This window comes from Abramis brama (assembly GCF_963993115.1).
Source record: "Abramis brama genome assembly, chromosome: 6".
NCBI lineage: Eukaryota > Metazoa > Chordata > Actinopteri > Cypriniformes > Leuciscidae > Abramis > Abramis brama.
This window is the reverse complement of record NC_139968.1, coordinates 31,112,912-31,140,374: the sequence shown is the minus strand read 5'-3', so window position 1 is coordinate 31,140,374 and position 27,463 is coordinate 31,112,912. Positions and strand designations below refer to the sequence as shown.

Genomic DNA, 27,463 nt, shown 5'->3' with positions numbered 1-27,463 from the left:
AATTTGCATGATTTGTGTAGATCCAATGAGTTGTGGAAAATGTGGGTTACATATTTGTCATATTTACATCCCTGATATTACAAGAGCAAGGAACTTACATTTTAATTGCCAAGGCAAACTAATTTTTCTGCTATATTCTTCTGTCCTCTATTTTCAAGGGTAACATTTCTTAATAAATAAGCTACTCGTCCATATATGTATTTATTTTGTGGAACACAAAAGGAGAGTCGCATAGTCTAATAATTTACCATAATGTTTTTTTTAAATTGTATAGAAAAGAAGAGATAATATCAGTCTCTTAACTTTATGCCTTGCATCTTCCTTGTGCCACACTGGAAATAAAAGTCATGCATTTGGTACAAAATAACATTGATTAAATATCACTTTTAATTTGTAACTTGAGACTATTTATATTAGATTATGTTAGACTTTAAAGGTGCACTGTGTATTTTAAGCGACATCTGGTGAGATTGCGAATTGCAACCAGCAGAAGTTACGGTGGCCGACAATTTATGACTGGAACGCAGCCCTAAACTCCTAAACTCAGGATCAAAGCCTGATTTGACAGAGAAAGTTGATGAGCAGCATCATAGTAGGCTACCAACAAAGCCTGGTTGGATTGGTTTGGTTTTGTCAACTCGAAACTAATCCTGTAACCCTGAGTTTGTTCAACTATCATCATGGTACAGCCCCAAGACCAAGTGAGTGTCTTTTTTTAGTCTATGGTTGAAACCAAGACAACACTTTTGATGGGTTGAGATCATTGAGATCACGACAAGACCCTGGCAGGTCGAGACAGAGTCAAGAATAGACTAGCACTTCTTAAATTCTTCTAAAAGATCCACATTTACTGTCATAAAAAAAAAAAAAAGGATAAAAACACCTACAGCTGTGTGCTCAACAATCCCATCAGCAACCAGACCACACATCTGGACATCACTCCGCCAGATACATTCAGTTGGTGATATTAGTGATTTAGGGGTGAACTATCCCTTTAAATATGTTTGTCGTTCCTCTTTCAAGCACTTTAATCCCGTTCCTATCTCAGACTTTTGTTAATCCTAATATATAATCCTAATACAATTCCTAATATTTAAGTAATAGGCCTACATAACCTGGCTTCAAAATGAGGCCCTTAAACGCCACTATATGCGTTATGGAAATAAACTTGTATTTCTATGATTATTAACAAGTGTTTTTGACACAAATTACAAAAGTAATGAGGGAAGCCTTTGATACAAAAAGTGTATACATTTGGGTTCTTTCCTCGAAGCTTTATATATATATATATATATGAAGAGTTCAGATGCAAAAGCCTCTAAGTGCCATCTGAAATTTTCTTATAGAATGATCATTTTTATCAAGCTTGTATATTTAAGTTCAGTAATTTCACTTAAATGACAATGAATAGGTAATCTTCATTGCCATTTAAGTGAAATTATTGAATTTAAATGTACGAGCTTGATAAAAATGATCATTCTATAAGAAAATTTCAGATGGCACTTAGAGGCTTTTGCATCTGAACTCTTCATATATATATATATATATATATATATATATATATATATATATATATATATATATATATACACACACACACACACACACACACACACACACACACACACACTTCTACTGCCATCTGGTTTTTAAAAAAATGAAGTGCATATTTTGAACCGTTTCATGGCAGGGGAGGAACATGCAGAACTTGAATTGCTATAAAAAATAAAAAACTTGTCTAGATTGCACTTTTATTATTTTAATAACATGCCAAATTTGACCACAAAACCATTATTAATCCTACCAAGTTCAGTTGGTTGAACATCTGATCTTACAGTCCCATTTCATCTCTGGGTGTTGATTACGATTTACACAACTAGAGTTAGTTAGTTTTTTTTTTTTTTTAACTGTATATGTTCAGATTTACTGTACTCTGAAGATATGACTGTGTACATATGTAAGGAAGCAACACACATTTCATACAATTTTACCTTTTTATTTATTAATATTGCATATATAGGTACATTGTTTATAAGTCGCATGCTAAAATGGCTGTTAGGAAGCAAAATAAGTGTTTTTCCACTATAGGACAGAAATGTAATAAGATCAGAGGCATGTCTCTAACATGGACATTTATTCCTCAAGCAGATGCTTTTGTCAAAATCAATAAAACAACACAAAACACAACACACTGTGGTTATAGTGTAACTAAGTACTAGGATTGAACAAAGGCATTTTCCATCTTTTTTTGCTATAAGTGCAACAAGAGTCATTTTAAGTGCTTCATCATGAATACAAATAAATTCAATCACATTTACAACTTGGCATTCACATCTGATTGGAAGATTAACAGATTTACTTCAGATCAGACCCTTAAGCATAATTACTAAAGCAGAATAAGGCACACATTTACAATTTCAATGAAAATAATGTCAACTTTAGTTTTTTTTTGTTTTGTTTTACAATAAAAGTATAACAAAGGTCATGTGATCTCAGCTTAAAAGACACTGTGATCAATGCTGAACATCAACATTAATCTGGTTCTGCTGTTATTTACATAAAACAGCACATTCAATGGTTAGAGAAATACTGCTGTGGAAAAACATCTAAAAAGCATATTACTTAAACTCACTGTTTTCAATCACACAAAATCAGCTCTCAGAGTCAAACTACAGGTATGAAGTGTAACATTAAAAAACAATATATGAAGCTGTTAGTTAAACACGTTTCCCTGTTCATCTAAAACCAAAGAAGATTTTTTTACATACAAGTTTAACAGCTCAACAGACACGGATTCATTTCTCACTTTAAGGCTCATATAAGCAGACATATGTTTTTATTGTTGTAGCTGGAGCTGAATTGTTGATGATGTCAGAGTGATTGACACTGGTGGGCGTCTTATCTCTTTAAAGTGAACTCGTCCCCTCCTGTTCATTCACATCCTCTCCATTCAGCAGTGGCATCTCTACAGTCGCCGATTCATTCACTCGCTTTTCTGTGGAATCAGCCAGAAAATACACAGACAATGACATATTACAAAGAGAGATATTACAAAGAAATGATCTGGATTTAGTTATATATAAGACATCAAAACTAAAGTCAAGCATTTACAATGTACAAAATCATTTAACACATTGTCAGTAGTACATCTTACTTATTTAACAAGTTCAATCTAGTTCAAGCACAAATTAATATGGGAACACAGTCGTGCATTACTAGAATATGTCAAATGAAACAAAGTATACTTAGATCTTTTAGACTTCTACATCTTGGATCTTTGTAGCATTAAATGATTCACCAGTGGGTTATTTCTCTCAAGAAATTTGCTCTTTAATTCACTTATAATCATTGTGTTTGAAACTGAATGAATAAAGTAAACAAAGCCACATCACACACATCAGATTATGATTATGCTTTCAAGATATTCAGCGCAAACACAATCATACCATTCTTTCCCTCTGTCACTGCTTTCCCGCTCGCTTCATTAGAAACAGCAGCGCATAGAAACAGAGAAACACAAAGACAATGTTTCCATTAGATCAATATGTGAACATGTCAACAGTTTGTGAACTTTAGAGACTGTAATTTTCATTCAGATCCTGTTTTATCAGATTGAAATGGACAGTTTGCTGTTTGTGACTAGAAGAAAATAATATACCGGTACATATTTGCTTTATTTACAAAGCGCTGATATAAATAAAAGCTGAATGAAATACTCATTGAGTTGAGGCAGCAACTTCAATCATGGATGTCTAAAAACAGAAATAATCTACTGAACAAACTCTGAAAGCAGTCTGAACAGAAATCAGTTTGAGCTGAATTACCTGAAGAAAAACAGAATATATGAGGAAGAACTGTGATTATAATTACACTGACTGAAGCGACTCACCACAGACAATAACAATGTATGTCTTGGTTATGTTCACTTCACTGCTGCGGATCTTCAGTTTATAAAGTCCAGCATGTTTAGCTGTGGTGTCACTGATGGTCAGAAATCCAGTCTTATCCAGCATCAGTCTGTCTTTGAATCTCCCATCAGCAACATCAGGACCATCATGTGTCTTTCTGGTCCCTCCTCTGATTTCAGCTATGAGAGTGTCTTCATCTCCAAACATCCACTGTATCAGATCATCTGTATGTGTTTGATTAGGACCATAGTGTAGAGTAATAGATTTTCCCTCAGTCACTGACTCGTACCTCACTTCATGTCACAGCAGCAGCACATAGAAACAGAGAAATGAGAAGATTATAATAACGAGTCAGTAAAGTTTCATAAAGGATGTTCCTGCATGTACACAAGTACTGTATTTAGAAACACAAACTACACAGGTGACTTTTTAAAACAAAATATACGTTTTAATATAAATTCAATATTTATATTTGCAAGTACATTATGTATAATTGGTATATTCATTTCATGCTCTGTATTTTATTCTTTTGGATAAATTGAGAAAATACTAAATGAATGTCAAGTTACATTTACGCACTATAATGTTCACCTTTACTTATTACAATTCAGTTCAGTGTAAAACTGTTCATTTCAATTAAACTCATGTACATCTTAAAAAATAAACTGAAAAACAGTTACTTACTTTCCAACAAAATCCTGAATTTCTTGTACGAGATTTCTCTGCTGCTGATGGTCTGTAGTTTATAGAGTCCAGCATGTTCAGCTCTGATGTTTGTGATGGTCAGAGATCCAGTCTTCTTGTCCAGCTCCAGTCTGTCTCTGAATCTCTCATTAGGAACACCATCATATTTAATAATCTCTCCAGTCCCTCTGATTTGAGCTATGAGAGAGTCTCCATCTCCAAACATCCACAGGATCAGATCTTCTCCCTGTATTTCAGCATCAGGTTTTAGAGTGACAGAATCATCCCATTCCAGTGGTTTCTCCTCCACTTTATCTGTCACAGCAGAACATAGAAACACAAAATTACCATTAGATCAAGTTTGCATGTGAACATCAAATTAATACATAAACATCATTCAGATGCTGTTTTATCAGACTGAAATGGAAATGATTTGCTGTTTTTATTAAACAGAACCTTTATATTCCTGTCTCAGCTTCAGATTTGATAACAAAACCATAAATCCATGTGAGCTTTAAACAGAGCGCTGATCTAAGCAAAAGCTGAAGGAAATACTATTTGAGTCAGAAACAGAACAGTGTTTATTCACAATGTAGTTCAATGGGAGATTTTTAAACTTTAATCATAGATTTCTAAAGAATGAGATGATCTACAGAACAAACTTTGAATGGAGTCTGAACATAAAGGAATATAAGCTGAATTACCTACAGAAAAGCAGAATTACAATGAATAACTGCCAATCAAAAAGTGTGATCATTATTACACTGACTAGAGTGACTCACCTCTGACAATAACACTGAATGTCATGTCTGAAACCCCACTGTTGGATACAATATGTAGTAGATATTCTCCAGAGTCTGTGGTTCTGCTGTTTGTGATGGTCAGAGATCCAGTCTTCTTGTCCAGCTCCAGTCTGTCTCTGAATCTCCCATCAAGAGCATAATCATATTTATACACCACTTTGGTCTCTATTGTGAAATCAGCTATGAATGTATGTTTAGATTCCTTTCCAAACGCCCACAGTATCATATCAACTTTCTGTATTGCAGTTTCAGGGTTTAGAGTGACTGATTCTCCCTCCGTCACTGATATCCTCTCTTCATCAATGAAAACAGCACATAGAAAGAGATAAATACAAAGACAAAGTTGCCATTAGATCAAGTGTCGGCATGTGAGCATCAGCGTTTGAGATTTCTACACAGATCATGCAGAAATTGTGTTATCAGTGATTGTCTTTACACTGCGAATGAAGAGTTTGTGCTGAAGATGAAATGCTGTATTTAAGCTGTGATTAAATACAGCGGCTCAGATTGACATCATCCTGTAGTTTCAGATGATCTGCTTCTGTGCACATTAAATACACCAGAAAACCAGCACAGTTCTTGTGTTCTGTCTCTTCAATCAATACGGTCTAGAAACCTTTATGATATCTGTGTAATTACATTTTTAGGGCGTTTTTGTCACTTTGTCACAATGTGTGGTTTTATGACAATATTGCTCAATGGAGTGAATAAAAAAACACTGAATTTAAGACACACACTGAACTGAAATGATCAAAGTAAACTCTGAAGGGAATCTAAACATTAAGCAGTTCAAGCAGAATCACCTTCAGAAAAAACTGAAAGTATGAGGAAGAATGTGACCATTATTATATTGAATGGAAGGACTCACCAGTGACATTAACATGGCATATTTTGTATAAGGTCCATATGCATCTTCTGATCTTCAGTTTATAGACTCCAGCATCTGTGGTTTCGGTTTTTGTAATGGTCAGAGATCCAGTCGTCACGTACAACTCCAGTCTGCCTCTGAATCTCCCATCAGCATTATCATCATATGTAATGATCTCTTCAGTCCCTCCTTTGATTTCAGCTATGGGAGTGTCTTTATCTCCAAACATCCACAGTATCTGATCACCTCTCTTTCTTTCAATGTAGGAGTGTAAAATGAAAGGTTGTCCCTTCTGCACTGTAATGACTTCATGTCACAGTAACACACAGAAATAGATTATAAGATAAGTGAGAATTGCATGTTAACAAATTAATTGGTTTAAGGGTTAGTTCACCCAAAATTGAAAATTCTGTCATCATTTCCTCACCCCCATGTCGTTCCAAACCCATAAGACCTTCGTTCATCTTTAGAACACAAATGAAGATCTTTATAATAAAATCTGAGAGCTTTCTGTCCCTCCATTGACATTTACACAACTACCATTTTGAAGGTCCAGAACAGTAGTAAAGACATCATTAAAGTAATCCATGTGTCTCCAGTGGTTTAACATTGACATGCGTTGTTTGGATCCAAGAGCAGACGTTTTTATTTTGTAAATTAAGTGGTAAATTATGTTTTTTGCACAAAGCGCTTCATAAAACTGAGGTTAAACCACTGGAGTCACATAGATTACTGATGTCTTTACTACCTTTCAGTGTCAGTTGCGTAGCTGTTAATGGAGTGAGACAAAGCTCTCAGATTTAATTAAAATTATACTGTATTTGTGTTCCAAAGATGAATTGGAGTCTTATGGGTATGGAATGACATGAGGGTGAGTAATTAATGACAGAATTTAAAAAATGTACCACTGAAAAATCAAGTTTTAGTGAAAGAAACAAGCTTGTTTTTAAACTGTTCATAGTATATTTGGCTATATTAGAGATACACACTCACCTAAAGGATTATTAGGAACACCTGTTCAATTTCTCATTAATGAAATTATCTAATCAACCAATCACATGGCAGTTGCTTCAATGCATTTAGGGGTGTGGTCCTGGTCAAGACAATCTCCTGAACTCCAAACTGAATGTCAGAATGGGAAAGAAAGGTGATTTAAGCAATTTTGAGCGTGGCATGGTTGTTGGTGCCAGACGGGCCGGTCTGAGTATTTCACAATCTGCTCAGTTACTGGGATTTTCACGCACAACCATTTCTAGGGTTTACAAAGAATGGTGTGAAAAGGGAAAAACATCCAGTATGTGGCAGTCCTGTGTGCGAAAATGCCTTGTTGATGCTAGAGGTCAGAGAAGAATGGGCCGACTGATTCAAGCTGATAGAAGAGCAACTTTGACAAATAACCACTCGTTACAACCGAGGTATGCAGCAAAGCATTTGTGAAGCCACAACACGCACAACCTTGAGGCGGATGGGCTACAACAGCAGAAGACCCCACCGGGTACCACTCATCTCCACTACAAATAGGAAAAAGAGGCTACAATTTGCACGAGCTCACCAAAATTGGACAGTTGAAGACTGGAAAAATGTTGCCTGGTCTGATGAGTCTCGATTTATGTTGAGATATTCAGATGGTAGAGCCAGAATTTGGCATAAACAGAATGAGAACATGGATCCATCATGCCTTGTTACCACTGTGCAGGCTGCTGGTGGTGGTGTAATGGTGTGGGGGATGTTTTCTTGGCACACTTTAGGCCCCTTAGTGCCCATTGGGCATCGTTTAAATGCCACGTCCTACCTGAGCATTGTTTCTGACCATGTCCATCCCTTTATGACCACCATGTACCCATCCTCTGATGGCTACTTCTATGGAGCTATTCTTGTGCCAATAAAAATGAACGTAGCTTTTCAAGAAACTAATGAAAATATAAATTGAAACTAAATAAATGATCTCTAAAACTGAAAAAGAATAAATCGCAGGCAAATTTTTGACTTCGTTTTTAATACACTGCATGTTTTGCTAACTATTTCTCATATTTCAATCGCTGATCTGAACTTACAAATGCGCTTCCAGAGTTTTCATTTACGCTTCTGAAGTTTTCGTTTACACTCCCAGAGTTTTCGTTCGCCGTTCTGACACATTTCTCTCGTGGGGGCGGGGCTAGTAGCAGTGTGTTCTCATTGGTTACTGAGCTTTTGATTGATAGCCTCTTGACCTGGAAGTGAAGACGTCAGTGGTGTGTTTATGTGTGGATGTGAGCGTCTGTAATCGCAGCTTTCTATTTCATTTTAGTGATATTAAGTTTATATCTGTATTTATTTGCTGCTACACTATATTGTTGAGATGATCTCTTATAGAAGGAATAGTACAGACGAATGATATTTATCATTAGTCATCGTCGCTATATCAGGAGGATAACGTTACTGGATAAGCCTACTCGTGGTAAGTCTGATTTTTTTTTTTTTTTTTAATACTACTAATACTATTTATAATACAGTACTGGCTTTTTTCAGGTGGAGAGGCATTTTAGAGCTAAGAGAGCCCATAACATTATACAGCTGCTGTGTTGTCTTGATTTAACTGTTAGCCCAGACTTGTAACCAGTGGTGTAGTCTAGTTTTTTGTAGTGAGTATACTGTAATATACCCCCCCCCCCCCCCCCCCCCGGCCTCATACTCACCCATCCCAGACCGTCACCCCACCACACTCACTAATGCATACAGTATGCATCGACATGTAATTGAGAGCATTATGAAATATTAGGTGTTATCAACATGTCAATTTATTATAAGCAACATAAGACTTTAACAGCCAATGACATTTACTGGACTGATTTTCTACTGTTTAGTGTTAATAACCATCTAACTCAGCCAGTTAAGAGCTACATTTAGCCTTAGATGTTATATGAATATGGCCCCTGAAGCACAGGTTTTATCAGCTGATAATTAAAAAAATAAATAAATAAATAAACATTATAGGCACAAATACAAATTTACTTTTAGAAATGGTGTTTTTGAGAAAAAAAATGGTGTTATTGTTTTGGCAAGTTTACTCTTTAAATTAAAACATGTATGAAAACTTCTGTGATATTCCCTTAAAATAACGTTTTAATAGATTTTATTATTATTATTATTTTTATTCATTTTACTGTGCAATTTCTTTCTAGTTTCTTTGAGTTAGACCAAACTTTTATTTTGGTGTGTTGTAGACATTTGAGTTTCTGTGTGTTTAAATAAACTATTATTATTATTATTATTATTAGGCCTACTTGAAGTATACTCTACTGTGCAATAGTAATATATTTCTGTTATAATTTCTTCAAGTTATACCGAACTTTTATTTTGACAGGTTGTCGTAAAGACATAACAGTTTCTATGTGTTTGTATATGAAACGAATGAATGACTTTTATCAAATGAAATGGTGAAATTCTCGTGAAGTGACTCTCATAGCAGCTCTGCGATGAAGTGCACATGTAGTAGCTCATGTCTCAATACAGTGAAACGTTGAAAACACCACGAGCGTGATCACGCGTGCTTCAGTGTGTGTGTGTGTGTGTGTGTGTGTGTAGTGGAGCACACACTGAGCGCTCATTCATCCCAGAGACGCGGAGAACAATTGCAGTCTCTTTTAACTTTAATATTCACAGACACTAGTCCATATCGAGATTTGATTCATTGTACAGCCCTACTTTTGATTTATTCATTCAAAAATAGCCAAATTCGGTGACGTTCGCTTAGAAAGCTCCATTTGTGACTGGATTCCGCGATTCGGTGTCGCTTCGCAAACACAGACGGGGTGAATTTATGAATGAAAGTGAAAGTTCTGACACAAAACGAAGTTGTTACGTATCCTCACGATTTTTTAAGTGGGTATACGGAAATCCTTGGCCTTTTCTAGTGGGTATACGGCGTATACCTGCGTATCACGTAGACTACACCACTGCTTGTAACTACATTCGGTTACAGCAAAGTCCTTTTAGGCAAGTCGTGCCACTCGGCCGCCATCTTGGCAACGCCTCCGGGCAGCTTTTTCGGACTAACAAGACCAGGCTCCTATCTAAATGAATGGGCAGAGAGTCAGAACTGCACTTTCACTGGTCACCGGGACATAAAAACTGCATATATAGAAACAGCAGTAAAATATGATAAAAATCGCTGAAAAAGTTTGATGACTTTGCCCCAAAATAAGGTTTAAAACGCCTTTTTCCCCACAGGTTATACTTTTACTACGCATGCGCAAGGGTTCACGTTCACGACACCAACTTCATTTACGTCTCTATCCAGAATGCCGGTGTTGTGCCAAGCACTTAAACAATTATATTTAAATGTCTGAAACCTAAAATAAACATTATGTGGTTAAAACACTGAACAGTTGTGATATAGCCTATGACAAGCGCTGAGCACGTCCGTCTTTGGCTCAGCGCCAGCCACAGCGCGAAAGCACAGGTTGAATATGGCAGTTATGTCACGTCACTGTACATTCGCTCCTTAGTGGTCAGCTGCTGACTGTTAAAAGCAGATGATTGGCTTTCCAGCGGGAGGGGCGGGACATGTGCATACAACCGCCATCTTTGCCGTTACGGGTTTTCCTTATATAGTTGTATTGAGGATTGAGGAAGTGGCATGTCTCTTATATAAATTGTCTCTGGTTACAGTCTTTGATTAGATCATATTTGCTTCGATTAGATCATATTTCCCCCCAGCCACCCCAAACAACATTGAGCTAGAGTACTGTACAGTTGCCTATCTGTACTGTATCAGTCAATGACTGATGCCATAGAGTGCTGTCAATCACTGCCTGATTCAACTTTGGCAATGTAAAGCCTTTTTTACCATGCCAATAAAGCTTTTTAAACCTTAATTCCTCAATTTCTGATTAATTTGCGATGCAGAGTTTTTGAAAGAGGAGAGACACGACTTGACCACAGAATACATCTCTGTTCATAATATGTAAACAACACTCAATTATTTTGAAGTATCGCCCTGGTTGCAGTATTTATTCTGATTACTTTTGTGTGATAAAGATGACTGATAAAGCTATTATATGTATCTAGTATGAGTAACAAATTGCTTTTTCTGTGTCCATATTTGACTAATAATAATGAAAAAAAGTGCACTTCAAATGAACATTTCTTTGACAAATGTTAAATCTTTAATAGTCTTTAATAATAAATATATGTCCACATTAAAAACTTAATACATGCAAGTAATTATGACTGAAAACATCCAGCTACTAAGGAATACACATCCATATGTTTATATATAGGGCAATACAGCCATCTACTGGTTACACAACAGTATTACAGATGATAAATGCTGCTTGACTCCGAGGTAAATATTTAGTACTGTAAAATCCCTTAAATATACTGTATATAATAAATATTTTAAGTCTGCAAATTGTTACTGTAGGGGGAGTTCAAAGCAGTTTGTATTGTTAGATTATAATACATTTCTTCTCTCATTTTCCAGGGAGTGGAGCAACTTTTCCATAAACAAAATTCTGATGCTGACACAGAGTGATGCTGATGGAGTGATAGTACCAGAGATCCACTGTCCCTGTCATAAAATAATCTTACTTTGTTCAGACACATCACCTTTGAATGACTGGGATCTTGATCTTCAGACACCTGATTTATTTTAATATAGCAAATATTTAAATTTCCTCTAGATTAAAACAAACATAGTTCGCAAGTACACAAGAGGTTTCACTTTATTCTTATTAAACTATGCTAATCTTGGATTAGCATACCAATAGCATATGAATGTTGAGGGGATAGTTCACCCAAAAATACAATTCTCTCTTATTTTACTCACCCTCAAGCTGTCCCAGATGCATTTTACTTTCTTTCTACAGATAAACACGAATTAAAATTGTAAGGAAATAATCCATCTCTGCGAGTCCTAAAGACGCTTTAAAAACCACACACAGTGAGCGTGACGGTAATCCATTTGACCTCAGTGGATGAATCAATGCCTTCTGAAGTCAAACAATACGCTAGATAAAATAATAATAATGTAAACTGTTTTAACTATTAAAAATCTTACGTACATGGGTTACAATCCACTTGTATTATGGACTCACAGAGATGGATTATTTCCTTAAATATCTTTGTCTATGTTTATATGAAGAAAAAAAGTCATATACATCTGGGATGGCATGAAGGAGAGTAAATGATGAGAGAATGCTCATGTTTTGGGTGGACAATCCTTGTTCTGCTTGTGTCCAGTCACTGCTTTGTTACTTGTACTGCAACAGGAACTGTTTAAAGAATCATTGCAACATTTAAAATGTATATGAATTTTTAAAATGTATTCTGTATTTGTAATTGTGCATTTTGTATAGTAATGTATATCATGAGAATACTGTGCATTGCATGTATATTATGCAGTTAATGTTTTGTGGATTCTGGTCTTTCCTGTCACAACATAATTGCATCCAAGACCTTCACTCTGATAGTTGTGTATATGCTTTAGTGACAATAAAGAATGTACATTTATTTGAATTCATATTTTCAATTACATTAATTTAACTGGTTGTATAAGTCACGATTGAAACGGTTGATGATTGTTAAAATATATTTAAATTAAATGAAAATGTTAATTAAATGAAATAACTAAATATAATTATCAATAAAAAAAAATGGCAATAAGAACATTCTTTGTGTGACATATGTAATGAAATGCCCTTTGAGGTCTGTATCTGACAGCAGGCCACGACTGTAATTTTCATTTTGTTTAAATTCCTCTTATTTAAGTGATCATTCATTTTGATGGTGTAAACGTATATCATGCTAACAATGAGTAGTGTGATGGCCATGGCTGCCAACCTTGATTACCTGGTTGAAGTTTGACCTTCTTGACGGCTGAATATATCACACACGTTTGCTAATATTCTCTTTAAATTGTAACAGCTAAACCTAATCAGAGCCTAACATGCAAAATAATCATCAGGAATATACAAATATTCTCCGAAAACATTGGACACTACAATATTTTAAGTATTATACAGACAGTACTTTAATGTGCAATTACACCTGAATAGACTGAATATATATCTTGTGAGTAGTAGTAAGTAGTAGTAACTAAGTAGTAGCAGCAGGTAAATACAGATAAAATTAAAAAACAAACATAACTTAATATCACTAAAATGAAATAGAAAGCTGCGATTACAGACGTTCACATCCACACATAAACACACCACTGACGTCTTCACTTCCAGGTCACGAAGCTATCAATCAAAAGCTCAGTAACCAATGAGAACACACTGCTACTAGCCCCGCCCCCACGAGAGAAATGTGTCAGAACGGCGAACGAAAACTCTGGGAGTGTAAACGAAAACTTCAGAAGCGTAAGTGAAAACTCTGGAAGCGCATTTGTAAGTTCAGATCAGCGATTGAAATATGAGAAATAGTTAGCAAAACATGCAGTGTATTAAAAACGAAGTCAAAAAATTTGCCTGCGATTTATTCTTTTTCAGTTTTAGAGATCATTTATTTAGTTTCAATTTATATTTTCATTAGTTTCTTGAAAAGCTACGTTCATTTTTATTGGCACAAGAATAGCTCCATATACTTCCAGCAGGATAATGCACCATGTCACAAAGCTCGAATCATTTCAAATTGGTTTCTTGAACATGACAATGAGTTCACTGTACTAAAATGGCCCCCACAGTCACCAGATCTCAACCCAATAGAGCATCTTTGGGATGTGGTGGAACGGGATCTTCGTGCCCTGGATGTGCATCCCACAAATCTCCATCAACTGCAAGATGCTATCCTATCAATATGGGCCAACATTTCTAAAGAATGCTTTCAGCACCTTGTTGAATCAATGCCACGTAGAATTAAGGCAGTTCTGAAGGCGAAAGGGGGTCAAACACAGTATTAGTATGGTATTCCTAATAATCCTTTAGGTGAGTGTACATCTCTGTTTAATATACACTAATTTTGTCAGAGCAGCCCTGCTTTTTAATATATAAGAGCCATTTGTCAATGTGCTTCAGTAATGCGTCACATCTGTGACACTTAAAAAAAACTGTATGCAGCACAGACATGACACACAACATATCACTCAATATAACATTCTGTCATTATTTCCTCCTCATGCTCTTCCAAATGAATTACAAGACTGAAGAGTCCTCTTGCAGCTCTTTTCCATACAATGACAGTTTATAAAGGCCTTCACAAAGCTCAGAAATTACCAGAAAAGACCATGTGCTAGAAGTCTTCTGAACACACATGATAGCTTTGTGTGCAGTTATGTGTTTGTTTCCACAAAATCTTTGCTGTAATTCTCAAATCTTATTTTTCATACTCAAAACATGTCAAGTTAACCTATGAAATATTCAACAACTAATTCCCTCCATCATCGGTGACAGAAAATCAGTGATGTATTCACTGACTTATAAACAACAGTGTCATTTACAGTCGAGATAAAAACAACTCAATATGACAGAAAAGGGACAGCAGGACTCTCATTTTAGTCAAGTTTCTGATCAATTTCTTAACCTTCGATAGCAGAAGAACAAAAATACACGAACAAACACAAACTGACAGTCAAAAAAGATCTTAAATTCAGCATTACAAACAGACAAAGATTAAGTAATTAGTATATTAATGTAATTCAGCTCTTTACTGTATAATCACACACTTTATTAATTATAGCACTAAATCACTCATAAGTAGAGCTGGTAAAAAAGTAGAAATATTGATTGTGAGAAATATTATACATTTATACTGCTATACTGCAATAAAGCTCAATGTTTTTTTTTCTATTGTTTTTTCAACTGTAATACTTACAAAATGGTTTTGATAGTTGAGAGATCTTGAGGCCACAGTAAATCACACCACCAGCAGCAGCAGCAAACACCAGCAGCAGAACACCAACAACTATTCCTGCTACAGCTCCTGAAGACAGACCTGAATCTGGAACAGCTAAAGACAGACAGCCATTAGTGTGAATGTGTCTGATCTATAACACACACTATAAACATCAGCACTATATAACCTGAGTGAAGATCTGATACTGTAATGATAAAGACAGACATTAGTGTGAGTGTGTCTGATCTATAACACACACTATAAACATCAGTACTATATAACCTGAGTGTAGATCTGATACTGTAATGATAAAGACAGACATTAGTGTGAGTGTGTCTGATCTATAACACACACTATAAACATCAGCACTATATAACCTGAGTGAAGATCTGATACTGTAATGATAAAGACAGACATTAGTGTGAGTGTGTCTGATCTATAACACACACTATAAACATCAGCACTATATAACCTGAGTGTAGATCTGATACTGTAATGATAAAGACAGACATTAGTGTGAGTGTGTCTGATCTATAACACACACTATAAACATCATCACTATATAACCTGAGTGTAGATCTGATACTGTAATGATAAAGACAGACATTAGTGTGAGTGTGTCTGATCTATAACACACACTATAAACATCAGCACTATATAACCTGAGTGAAGATCTGATACTGTAATGATAAAGACAGACATTAGTGTGAGTGTGTCTGATCTATAACACACACTATAAACATCAGCACTATATAATCTGAGTGTAGATCTGATACTGTAATGATAAAGACAGACATTAGTGTGAGTGTGTCTGATCTATAACACACACTATAAACATCAGCACTATATAACCTGAGTGAAGATCTGATACTGTAATGATAAAGACAGACATTAGTGTGAGTGTGTCTGATCTATAACACACATACTATAAACATCAGCACTATATAACCTGAGTGTAGATCTGATACTGTAATGATAAAGACAGACATTAGTGTGAATGTGTCTGATCTATAACACACACTATAAACATCAGCACTATATAACCTGAGTGTAGATCTGATACTGTAATGATAAAGACAGACATTAGTGTGAGTGTGTCTGATCTATAACACACATACTATAAACATCAGCACTATATAACCTGAGTGAAGATCTGATAATGTAATGATAAAGACAGACATTAGTGTGAGTGTGTCTGATCTATAACACACACTATAAACATCGGCACTATATAACCTGAGTGTAGATCTGATACTGTAATGATAAAGACAGACATTAGTGTGAGTGTGTCTGATCTATAACACACATACTATAAACATCAGCACTATATAACCTGAGTGAAGATCTGATAATGTAATGATAAAGACAGACATTAGTGTGAGTGTGTCTGATCTATAACACACACTATAAACATCGGCACTATATAACCTGAGTGTAGATCTGATACTGTAATGATAAAGACAGACATTAGTGTGAATGTGTCTGATCTATAACACACACTATAAACATCGGCACTATATAACCTGAGTGTAGATCTGATACTGTAATGATAAAGACAGACATTAGTGTGAATGTGTCTGATCTATAACACACATACTATAAACATCAGCACTATATAACCTGAGTGAAGATCTGATAATGTAATGATAAAGACAGACATTAGTGTGAGTGTGTCTGATCTATAACACACACTATAAACATCATCACTATATAACCTGAGTGAAGATCTGATACTGTAATGATAAAGACAGACATTAGTGTGAGTGTGTCTGATCTATAACACACACTATAAACATCGGCACTATATAACCTGAGTGTAGATCTGATACTGTAATGATAAAGACAGACATTAGTGTGAGTGTGTCTGATCTATAACACACACTATAAACATCAGCACTATATAACCTGAGTGTAGATCTGATACTGTAATGATAAAGACAGACATTAGTGTGAATGTGTCTGATCTATAACACACACTATAAACATCAGCACTATATAACCTGAGTGTAGATCTGATACTGTAATGATAAAGACAGACATTAGTGTGAGTGTGTCTGATCTATAACACACACTATAAACATCGGCACTATATAACCTGAGTGTAGATCTGATACTGTAATGATAAAGACAGACATTAGTGTGAATGTGTCTGATCTATAACACACACTATAAACATCAGCACTATATAACCTGAGTGTAGATCTGATACTGTAATGATAAAGACAGACATTAGTGTGAGTGTGTCTGATCTATAACACACACTATAAACATCATCACTATATAGCCTGAGTGAAGATCTGATACTGTAATGATAAAGACAGACATTAGTGTGAGTGTGTCTGATCTATAACACACATACTATAAACATCAGCACTATATAACCTGAGTGAAGATCTGATAATGTAATGATAAAGACAGACATTAGTGTGAGTGTGTCTGATCTATAACACACACTATAAACATCAGCACTATATAACCTGAGTGAAGATCTGATACTGTAATGATAAAGACAGACATTAGTGTGAGTGTGTCTGATCTATAACACACACTATAAACATCAGCACTATATAACCTGAGTGTAGATCTGATACTGTAATGATAAAGACAGACATTAGTGTGAGTGTGTCTGATCTATAACACACACTATAAACATCAGCACTATATAACCTGAGTGTAGATCTGATACTGTAATGATAAAGACAGACATTAGTGTGAGTGTGTCTGATCTATAACACACACTATAAACATCAACACTATATAACCTGAGTGAAGATCTGGCAAATAAATAATAGGGACTTTAAGCAACAGCCTCTGGTGGAACGGCAACGGCATTCTGGCGTTGTATTGCGCATGCGCGAATTTAACTGCTACTTTGAAACGTTCTACTGTAACGGTCTACTACGGGAGAACAGCTGATTTGCCGGAGTCGCTACAACGTGAGAGTAAATCTAGGTTTTTAGATTTATTTACGTCATACAATAGTAAAAACTCCTCTTCTGACAAGAGATTGTCATTTAATGCCAAAAGCAATCCTTCTCTTGCTTTTTTAAATGACATTTTGTTTGTATCTCAATAAATGAATTAATGCCGCGTTGCGACAACATACTTCCGGTCTTAGCCTACATATAAACATTAAAATCTGTAATGAATGAAGATTAAACTATATATATATATATATAATTTTAATATAATTATATTGTCATTTTCTACAGACATTGTCTCTGCAGTGACTTTCAGCATGTTTCCTATAACAACGTCTGACGTTTACATAAACCACACAAAATCCGATCAGAGCAGTCAGACTGAAACAGATTTCCAGAAATGTGATGAAATGATTTTTTCATTACGACAATATAGTAGTATTAATACTTAAGTCTTCTGATTTCATTTTCAATACAATCAAAAACTGAGAAGCAAGACGATAAGTTGCATTTGCATGAAACGAGAGAGCGCATTCGCGGTGATACAAGAGATGTGCGCTGTGTTATAATGCGTTGCTATTGACGGCGGTCATATAATTTAAAGTTTCTGCTTAAAAAAAGTGCATAGAGCTAATAATTTAATTTGTTGTTTGTTGATTTTTAAATATAAAACATGTTCAAATGTTTTCTGTGTGTTTATCAGTGCTTTTTTTAAAATATTTTCATCTCATTTGAACAAAACCCTGATAATATTGAGAATCCTGAGTTTTGGTCTCTATAATCGTGATATATGGCTTGGGAGTTGGGATGTGCCAGAAGCCGAATACCTTATTCATAAAGGCACAGTAATGGCTTCAAAACAAATGACGAATTCTACCGAATAATAGGAAAAATATTCGTCAAACACGGTTACTCTGTGTTTGCAGCACTGTAAAAAAAAATTTATTACCTATGTATTATGCCATTAATGACAAATTCCAGAAATTCACAATTTTTATAGAAAATGTATTCAGTGTTTGCTTTACTGTTTTGACTTTTTAATCTTTAGTTTTCCGCTGGCTGCTTAACTGTGTGTTTATAAGACGTGATTATTATAGTAAACGTGCAAGAGAAAATCTGAGAAGATGTTGGTTATTTATCGGGGGTGATACAGTCATCATGTAGAGGTCTGACTCACTGAGTGAAATATCTGAATAAATCAGCTGTTAATTTCATATTTGTTCAGCAGTTTTATGATATTATGACATCAGTATTACAACAGATATTCTGAGTTTTTTAAAGTCATTATTCAGAAAAAGTTTGAGCTGTGTCTTTTAGACGCACAGAGACATCAAGAAACAGCGTATGAATCTCATCAATGGTGACAATCAACAAAAATCGTCAATCGTCAAAAATCGACAATTGCAGCCATAGTTGAGATACATATGATGATTCTTGATGTCTGTGTGTCTACATGATCCTGTCAAAACATTTACTGTATAATGACTGCAGGATTTTATGCAGTATTATTGTAGGGCTACAATAAACAGTTTAATACTAAATTGTTTAATAACTTATTGTTTAAGAATTTAATAACTAACATAAAAATATTAAATAATTTAATCAGAGATTTGACTCTGGGTAGTATCAGTGAATCAGGCCACTACATGATGGTTATATCATCACCAATATGTAGCCAAAATTGTCGGATCACATTTACTCTTGCATTTTTGCCATGACAAAAGTGCTTTAGAAACACAGTTACAGCAATATGCTAAATGTTGCTTTATTTAAAGGCAGTAGCTGTCTAGTCACTAACACAGTGATGTCTGTACTTACATTAGTTCCTGTGTGTTATAGCTAGCCAATGGTTAACAGTAAGATATTTACATTTTACAGTGAAAGTGTTTGATCATGATCATTCAGGAAAAACCTGTTAAATAAATGTTTTTCTGAAATTAATTTACTGAAAATTTCTGAAAATGTTTTTGCATTTTATTCATATTATGATATTTTATTTCAATTTTACGTTTTTTTTTGTCTGCCAGTAATTTTACGGTTTAAAAAATATATATAGTCAAGGTGTTTGATCGTCATAATTCAGGAAATACATGTAATATAACAGTTTGTTTTCTGTAAAATGTTTAATGAACATTTCTGTAAACTTTTTTTTTTCTTTCACCTTATTTAAACCAGGACATTTTTATTTAATTTTATGTTTTTTGTTTAGCAGCTGTAGCTGACAATCATTTGACCATTTTTTACAGTGTGAATAACAGCTGAGCCAGATGATCATAGCATGTTATATATAAACCTCTAAAATCACTACTCAATAATGAGTGTTTGCAGTGAATTACTTTGAACTCTCTGAATGAAATGAGTAAAGCACGATCACAAATCAAATAGCCACATTGTCATCTCTGCACATCTCTCAGAAAACAGAGCTTTGTCAAGAGTAAAATCAACTAAGTCAAACACATTTTTGATATGTCTATTTAAATGTTTTAAACCTTAGATGATTTAATAAATAATGGATGGGCGGTCCACTTTCCCGCAGAGTTTAACAGCAACCCTGATCACCTGCTTGTATCTGTCTAGTATTCCTGAAGAGCTTGATTAGCTGGTTCAGTTGTTTGATCAGGGTTGGAGCTGAACTCTGCAGGAATGAATCTGCCCATCCATGTGATACCATACTTGTCAGAATTTGCATTTGTATGCATAGTAAAAGTTGTTTTAGCAATTTTTCAACCACTAAATATTTTATCCAATCCATGTTCTCCAATCAGATGTTTTAGAGTCAGACAACTCTTATTTGAGGTTGTGGATTACTGTCCTGACAACTCTGTACAAAAGTTCCTCTTAAAAAAAAAGTTAATTTAACATTGACATTTAGTGTTATTGTTTTAATCATAAGATATTTAAATAAATGATTATATTTTATTATGATATAAATATTTTATTAGTTATACAAGGCATACTTGTGAAATGAAAACTTTGAAGGGAACAGAATTATATTTAAACTGAGCTTCTCGTGTAAGTTTCAAACTTCTGGTTTATACACAACCCATTTCCAGTTTTATCTGAATACAAATACAATTAATTTTGAGATGGTTACAGATACAGATTTAGGCTCCGCTGCACACCCCTAATATGAGCCCTTTGAAGTCACATTACCTGATTTACAGACAGCAGATAAACAATCATTACATTAAAAGACTTAAGTTACTCACCACTGATAATAACAGTGAATCTCTTGTATAACGTCTGTTTGTTGCTGCTGCTGATCTTCACTGTATAAAGCTCAGAGTCTGTGGTTCTGCTGTCTATGATGGTCAGAGATCCAGTCTGATGATCCAGCTTCAGTCTGTCTCTGAATCTCTCATCAGTATCAAGTAATAGTGAGCTCTTTGCCTCTATGTCATGTTTAGCTATGAGTTTTCCTTTATCTCCAAACCTCCACACTATCAGCTCATCTCCATGTGTTTCAGCAACATCAGTCTGAAGAGTGACAGGATCTCCCTCCATCACTGACACACTCTTTATTTCAACTTCACCAACCACAATAGCAGGTGGAGAGTCTGCAAGAAACAGAATCACAGAAAGAGATTAAACACCATTACTTGTAGAACAGCAATCTGAAGTTTTACATTTGGACAGCTCTGTGGTCACTACATAAGGGCACATGCAGATTAATATAATCAGTTTGACATGTACAACAGGTAGCTACAGCTTAACTGGACTGGCCAAGAGTCGATGTTTGTATCACTGCAGTTGTCTGTGTTCAGTAGATAACATTACAATTCTCAGTTCTACACAACTGCCGATTCTTCTTTGGACTATTAATACTGGTGGAATGACCTAAACAAAATATAGTGACTTGATTTTCTTTCTAGAACCATTAAAAATGGTTAATGGCCATCGCCATCATGCTGCTGTTCAGAACATCGTCATGAGTGCGATACTGCATAACAAAAATAATGAAAGACTGCTGAACACAGTATAACTAATTTGGTAGTTACAATCTTAATGTAATTCAGTTTAATTTGTCAAACAAAAACAAACTTGAAAAAAATAAAAATAAATAAATAATAATAATTATATGCTCACCATAAACATTAACACTGAATTTCTTGCCTATTGTCCCACTTTCACTGACAGCCTCTAGTTTATAAAGTCCGGAGTGATTCCTTCTCATGTTTGTGATGGTGAGAGATGCAGTTTTACTGTCCAGCTGCAGTCTATCTCTGAATCTCCCATCAGGACCATCATTAGATAAGATGTTACCTTCAGTGACCTGAGCTATGAGTTCAGTGTCAAACCTCCACAGAATCCGCCTATATGTGTGTATTTCAGTAAGATCAGAGTTCAGAGTGACAGAATCTCCCTCCATCACTGTCTTCGCTTCATCTGCACCAACACCAAACACTCCTGCAGAACAAACAGAAATTGTTTCTCCAAGTTTAAACTTACACAACACTGCTGGTCATGTTAGTAATCCAGTTTATCTGAGTCTTGTCTATCTGTTAACTTATGTCTAATTGACTTATGTAAAGTCTTCCAAACAGAGTAACAAACACAAACAAAACCTGTCAGTGGTTTTAAGAATCTGAAGATGCACTACTTTTACATTTATTCGATTTTTATACACTTTAAACATTCACGGTTTTACACAAAGTTTTTTTTTTTTTTTTTTTACCAAAATATGAACAATTTATCTCAGAGGCAGCAACATGACAGAGTTGTTCAGAAAAGAATGAAATAATAGAGTTTAGAAGCTGATGCATTTTGTGGTTGTGATTGCTTCTGTCTGATATCACTAATTATGGATAAACATCAGAGAGTTGATATAGCTAGAGATGATATAACCATTAAAAGAGAGGGAGAAAAAAAACGAGGAAGCACCTGGTATAGGCCTATTTGTATTTCGTTAACTTGTTCCATTAAAAATAAATAACAGATGTGTAAAATCAAAATGTACAAACAAAATGTGCATTTAAATTCAAAATGTACAAACAAACCAGTTTTTTTATTAATATTATTATAAATTAAAATACATGTGTACCCATTTTGTCCCAAAATGACATTCAAAAGTAGTAGGCCTATGTTGTCACGTGTTTAACAAAGGAAGGCTTATAGAGTGCCGAAGTTATGACGTCACTTTGTAGGCCAACCCGGAAGTTAGCGGCGCATGGGTTCCCTCGATCAAAAAGCAATGCATTTTCCCCATAGACTTTTGGAAAATCGCAAAAAATAAGATCTGTGTTCAACAAAGAGTTGTGACCCTTACACGTTTTGTCTATCAAGATAATCTTTACAAGTTAATCCAAAATGTATACATTTTGAAGCCTAAATAAAGCCGTCGGATATAAAATGCTAACGTAGGCTATCAACGGACTACAGCACACCATGGTCGCGGAACAACGTCATCATCAAGCTTCCTCAAACTCACTCGCTCGCTCATTATGATCTGCGCTGTGTATGAACCATAGGGTATGAACCTATTTTTTACAGTCTATGGTATGGACCTATTTTTACAGTCTATGGTATGAACACTTATCCACTTTTTCATGAGAAATATTGCCCATTCTGTTTTTCCAAAAATGTTAGAAACTAATTTTGTTTATGCGTGCCTCTCTGAGATTTTTTTTTATCTTTTGTTAATGTTTTATTTATTCGTTTATTATTTTGTTAGTTTATATAAACCTTAATATTATTTTCTTTGTGATTAAGATTATTATGCCTGATCATTGTGCCCCAAATAAACTTTAAAGATTATCTTTCTCTGTGTTATGTTTGATTGTATGTTTGCATACCATTTGCTAATTCGCCAGGAAAAAAACGCGCTTTAACCATCTCAGAAGCACTAACGTTAGCTATATGGCCGTATCAATTTCCATGTCCTTTTTCTTAGACGATAGAAAAAGCATAGATCGAAGAGAGAACAACTATAAATCTGGACATGAACAGTGCAGCTTAGATGCTGGTTTACTTGCCGGTATGGTAAGGGCCAGCATGAGGGACAAGGTTAATCGAGTAAGTAAAACTAGGGAGAGATAGAGGAGTTATAATAGTGTTCTATGTATTTAAGATAACTATACAAATAATCTCTGAACAAGCATAACACAGTTCAATTCCAAACATTTAATATAATAGTTGTATATAATTATATATGTTGAATTTAAAGAGAATTGTCAATAGCAAATGCTTATTATAATATATTATATTATATTATAATATATACCATATATTTTCCCTAAATAAACCATATATACTCATTTTGTTAACATTTTCTATTTTTACCTGGTAATCCACAAGCCCCAATGTGAGAGCCTGTGTAGTAAATTTTATCTCACATTCACATTACTGTGAGCTGACTGGAGTGTAGTTACAATAGTATACAGGTAGTATACAATAGTTTAACATTTAATTTGTGTATTTGTCAGACAGTCAACTTACAGTGCATTAAGGCTATACATATCAGCGTGTTCTCTGGGAATTGTCCACGTTTATATAGCACATTAAATATAGTTAACATTTACTACTAAAATAACAAAGATTAATATCATTGCCTGCTTTAACTACGGCAATGCTGTTTACAAATACAATCATATTATTATAGGTGGGTAAAAGCCAAGTTCACACGGTGCAGGACCCACCCTTTCTATAATAATATCCAAACAAGTTACAATAAAAGTCAATAAACCAGGTATTATTTTGAATATTTTAATTAAACACATTTCTCAACGTAACGTTAGCCTTTAATAAAACTGCAGCGGATCTAATCTATTAAACAGTGGCAAAGTAAACAAGCTTTTAGATATTTTAAGAGAAAGACGAAAGGTATTTTAGCTGTTGATTTGGCCATGAAAAACGTTTATTTATGCTACTGCTAGCCTTTTTTACTCCATCTGGCACGAACCAAGAGTCTCCGCTGGATAACATCGGACGGAAAACAAACGAGATTTCATTCGATGACTTGTGGTTGCATCTCGGGACAAAACAAAAATAATGTTATGTAGGCTATATTAACTGAAAGGTAAACTTCTAAGAACGTGAAGCTGAAACGCGGGCTAGTGAGAGATTTCATGTTTGTCATGATGACGTCTAAGTCCCCGCCAAAGGATGTAGTCCCTTTTAGCAACTGTTAGCAACCACCGTTTTTAAGACACAATAAAGTTTTAAAAAATCACAAGCAGGTTATAACTGGTGTGTTTTATGTCATAGATCAAAACGTGAAAATATTTAGAGGCTTTGTTAACCACAGACCTTATTTCAGGCGATTTAGCAAAAACCCATTCAAAAAACCCATAGACTTTAGGGCGAGGGAACCCGTAGTGCTAAAATGCTAACTCACTTCCGCGTTTTGGCCTACAAAGTGACGTCATAACTTCGGCACTCTATAGATAAACAAACTTTTTTTTTCCTAATAGAGCGTTGTTTATGTATTATGGCTGCTAATGACAACGATCGAATATCTATACAAGTAGAAATATCATTCCCCTCTGATTGTGGTGCGTTGTTCGTTGTCCCTGCTCGCCTCTTCAGTGCGTTGGAATAATCAGAAATCGGTTTCCGGTTACAATATGAAACCAAAAGTTAGGTAACATTTATCAAACACTTACCGCAGACGAACAATGAAAATATGAAATTTTGGGAAATGGTCTTCATATTGATGTTGTTTCAAAAATATATAAATCTTGATTCTGTCTAATTGTTGGTCGTTTCTGAACCGCACCCACACGGACTGCAAACGACGATTGTTAACCAAATCGTACTGAACAAAACAACAGAGATACTTTTATTACCAACTGTAATTCACTAATACGTTTAACTATTATTTATATGCTATGAAAAAATAAGCAGATGTACGCTATATCCTGAAAGATTGTGGCGAAGAGGAGAAGACTCAATGGCGGAACGCAGCGTCTCTGTCAGTAATGGAGAAAACAGGAATTTAGCGCCCTCTACCGGGGATTGGGTGGAGTCTTCTTCTTCTTGTTACTGGCCGCTCACTCCTTAGGAGTATTACCGCCACCTACTGTACAGCCTACATGGGTGATGCATATGTATAGTCATTTTATTTTATATTCCTTCCCTATTCTCTCCTTTTATTTGTGGATGTAATGCCTCACCCACCTTCTGCTGGCGCTGGGTGTTCAGCTCCTCCAACGTCCGCCCTGGGCTCCTCAACCTTCAAGGTGGGCAGAAGCATCACAATCCCCGTACATATGCTCTAATCCTGTATTATTTAAAAAGGTTAAAACAGAATCTCTCAATCCCTTTCCCAAGAGGCATGTGACATTTACTGGTCTATCCTTTTAAACTTGATCGTCATATTTATTACATTTAAAAAAATACATGCTGGTTTAAACATCACATTCACCACACATACCATTTTCATGCTTCCCCATTATTGCAAGTGTTGAATTTAATCCTGTGTCCTAATCTTAATCTAGAGATCATTACTTATTCCTTTCTGTACCTTCCATTGCATTGTTCTTTTCCTACTAATTTGTCAATATTATAATACCATCTCCATGGCATGTGCTGCTATTTTCCTTTTCTTTGTTGCCATTTATTTACTAGTTTCTTTTTAATCACTGATTTTACCTCACTTCTCCCCAGTGGTACTTCCACTAATTTTTTCTTTAATTCCTTTTTTGCTAATTTATCGAGATGGTCCTCACTGCAGAACACGAAATCCATGGGGAGCCTTACATATAGAGACAGAGCGCAACCCCAGATAGCAAACAGTCATTGAAACTATGTTAAATCAACATTACAGTGTCAACATTAAGTCATTGAATCAACATCGAACTCTGATGTTGATTCTACATTATTTTGCAGCCTGTTTTAATATTAAAACAACGTTGAAACCCCATCCATAGATCAACAGAATTTCATAGGCTATTTCAATTATCAGGAACATTGAAACAATGTTGAAATTTTACCTGAACAGTTCAGTTGATCAACGTGATTTCAACTGAATTTCAATCGTTATTAAGCCATAGAAAATGATTGCTAGGCATACGAAAATGTAATGCCCTGAATTAAATAGCCTATAATGAATCGTGCTTTATCTACAGTCAGGATGTTAAAAAGTGATGGAACATTTGAAAGCTTTTATGCCTATAGCCTATCCTAAAACACTGACCACACTAAGGTAAAAACAAATTCATTTTTTTAAGCCTCTTATTTAATTATTTGTCCTCTTTAGCCTATTTACAGTTCATGGTCTTCTGATGTCTGAATGGTTTGTCGTCCAGTCCCTCCTGCCCGGTCTGGCACATAGCGCAGCCACTTTTTGCACAGCCTGGGCAAAAGTAAATTGGGTGATGGCGGCTGTCCCCATCTGCTGTGTAAGAGCATCTAAAACAGAAAATACAAGCACAATGCAAAAAAATTAGCCTATAAGTTAAACAGAACACCCACATATCTGCAGACTTTGCAGCCTAGGCCTAGGATTTTTCAATGATCGGATAAGGG

General features: G+C 35.1%; 1 protein-coding gene across 1 annotated transcript; it reads right to left on the bottom strand.

Moving 5' to 3' along the window:
- Positions 1-1,978: 1,978 nt before the first annotated feature.
- Positions 1,979-25,931, bottom strand: LOC311085743 (uncharacterized protein). The gene is made up of 11 exons (XM_084118344.1): positions 25,847-25,931; positions 25,600-25,751; positions 22,085-22,405; positions 21,208-21,555; positions 15,057-15,191; positions 6,264-6,569; positions 5,375-5,689; positions 4,593-4,907; positions 3,890-4,201; positions 3,447-3,479; positions 1,979-2,995 (listed from the first exon to the last, which is right to left on the bottom strand). Exons 2-11 carry the CDS (start codon positions 25,643-25,645, stop codon positions 2,907-2,909), a joined length of 2,220 nt encoding a protein of 739 aa, XP_083974470.1. The 5' UTR covers positions 25,646-25,751; positions 25,847-25,931; the 3' UTR covers positions 1,979-2,906.
- Between the last annotated feature and the right edge of the window lie 1,532 nt (positions 25,932-27,463).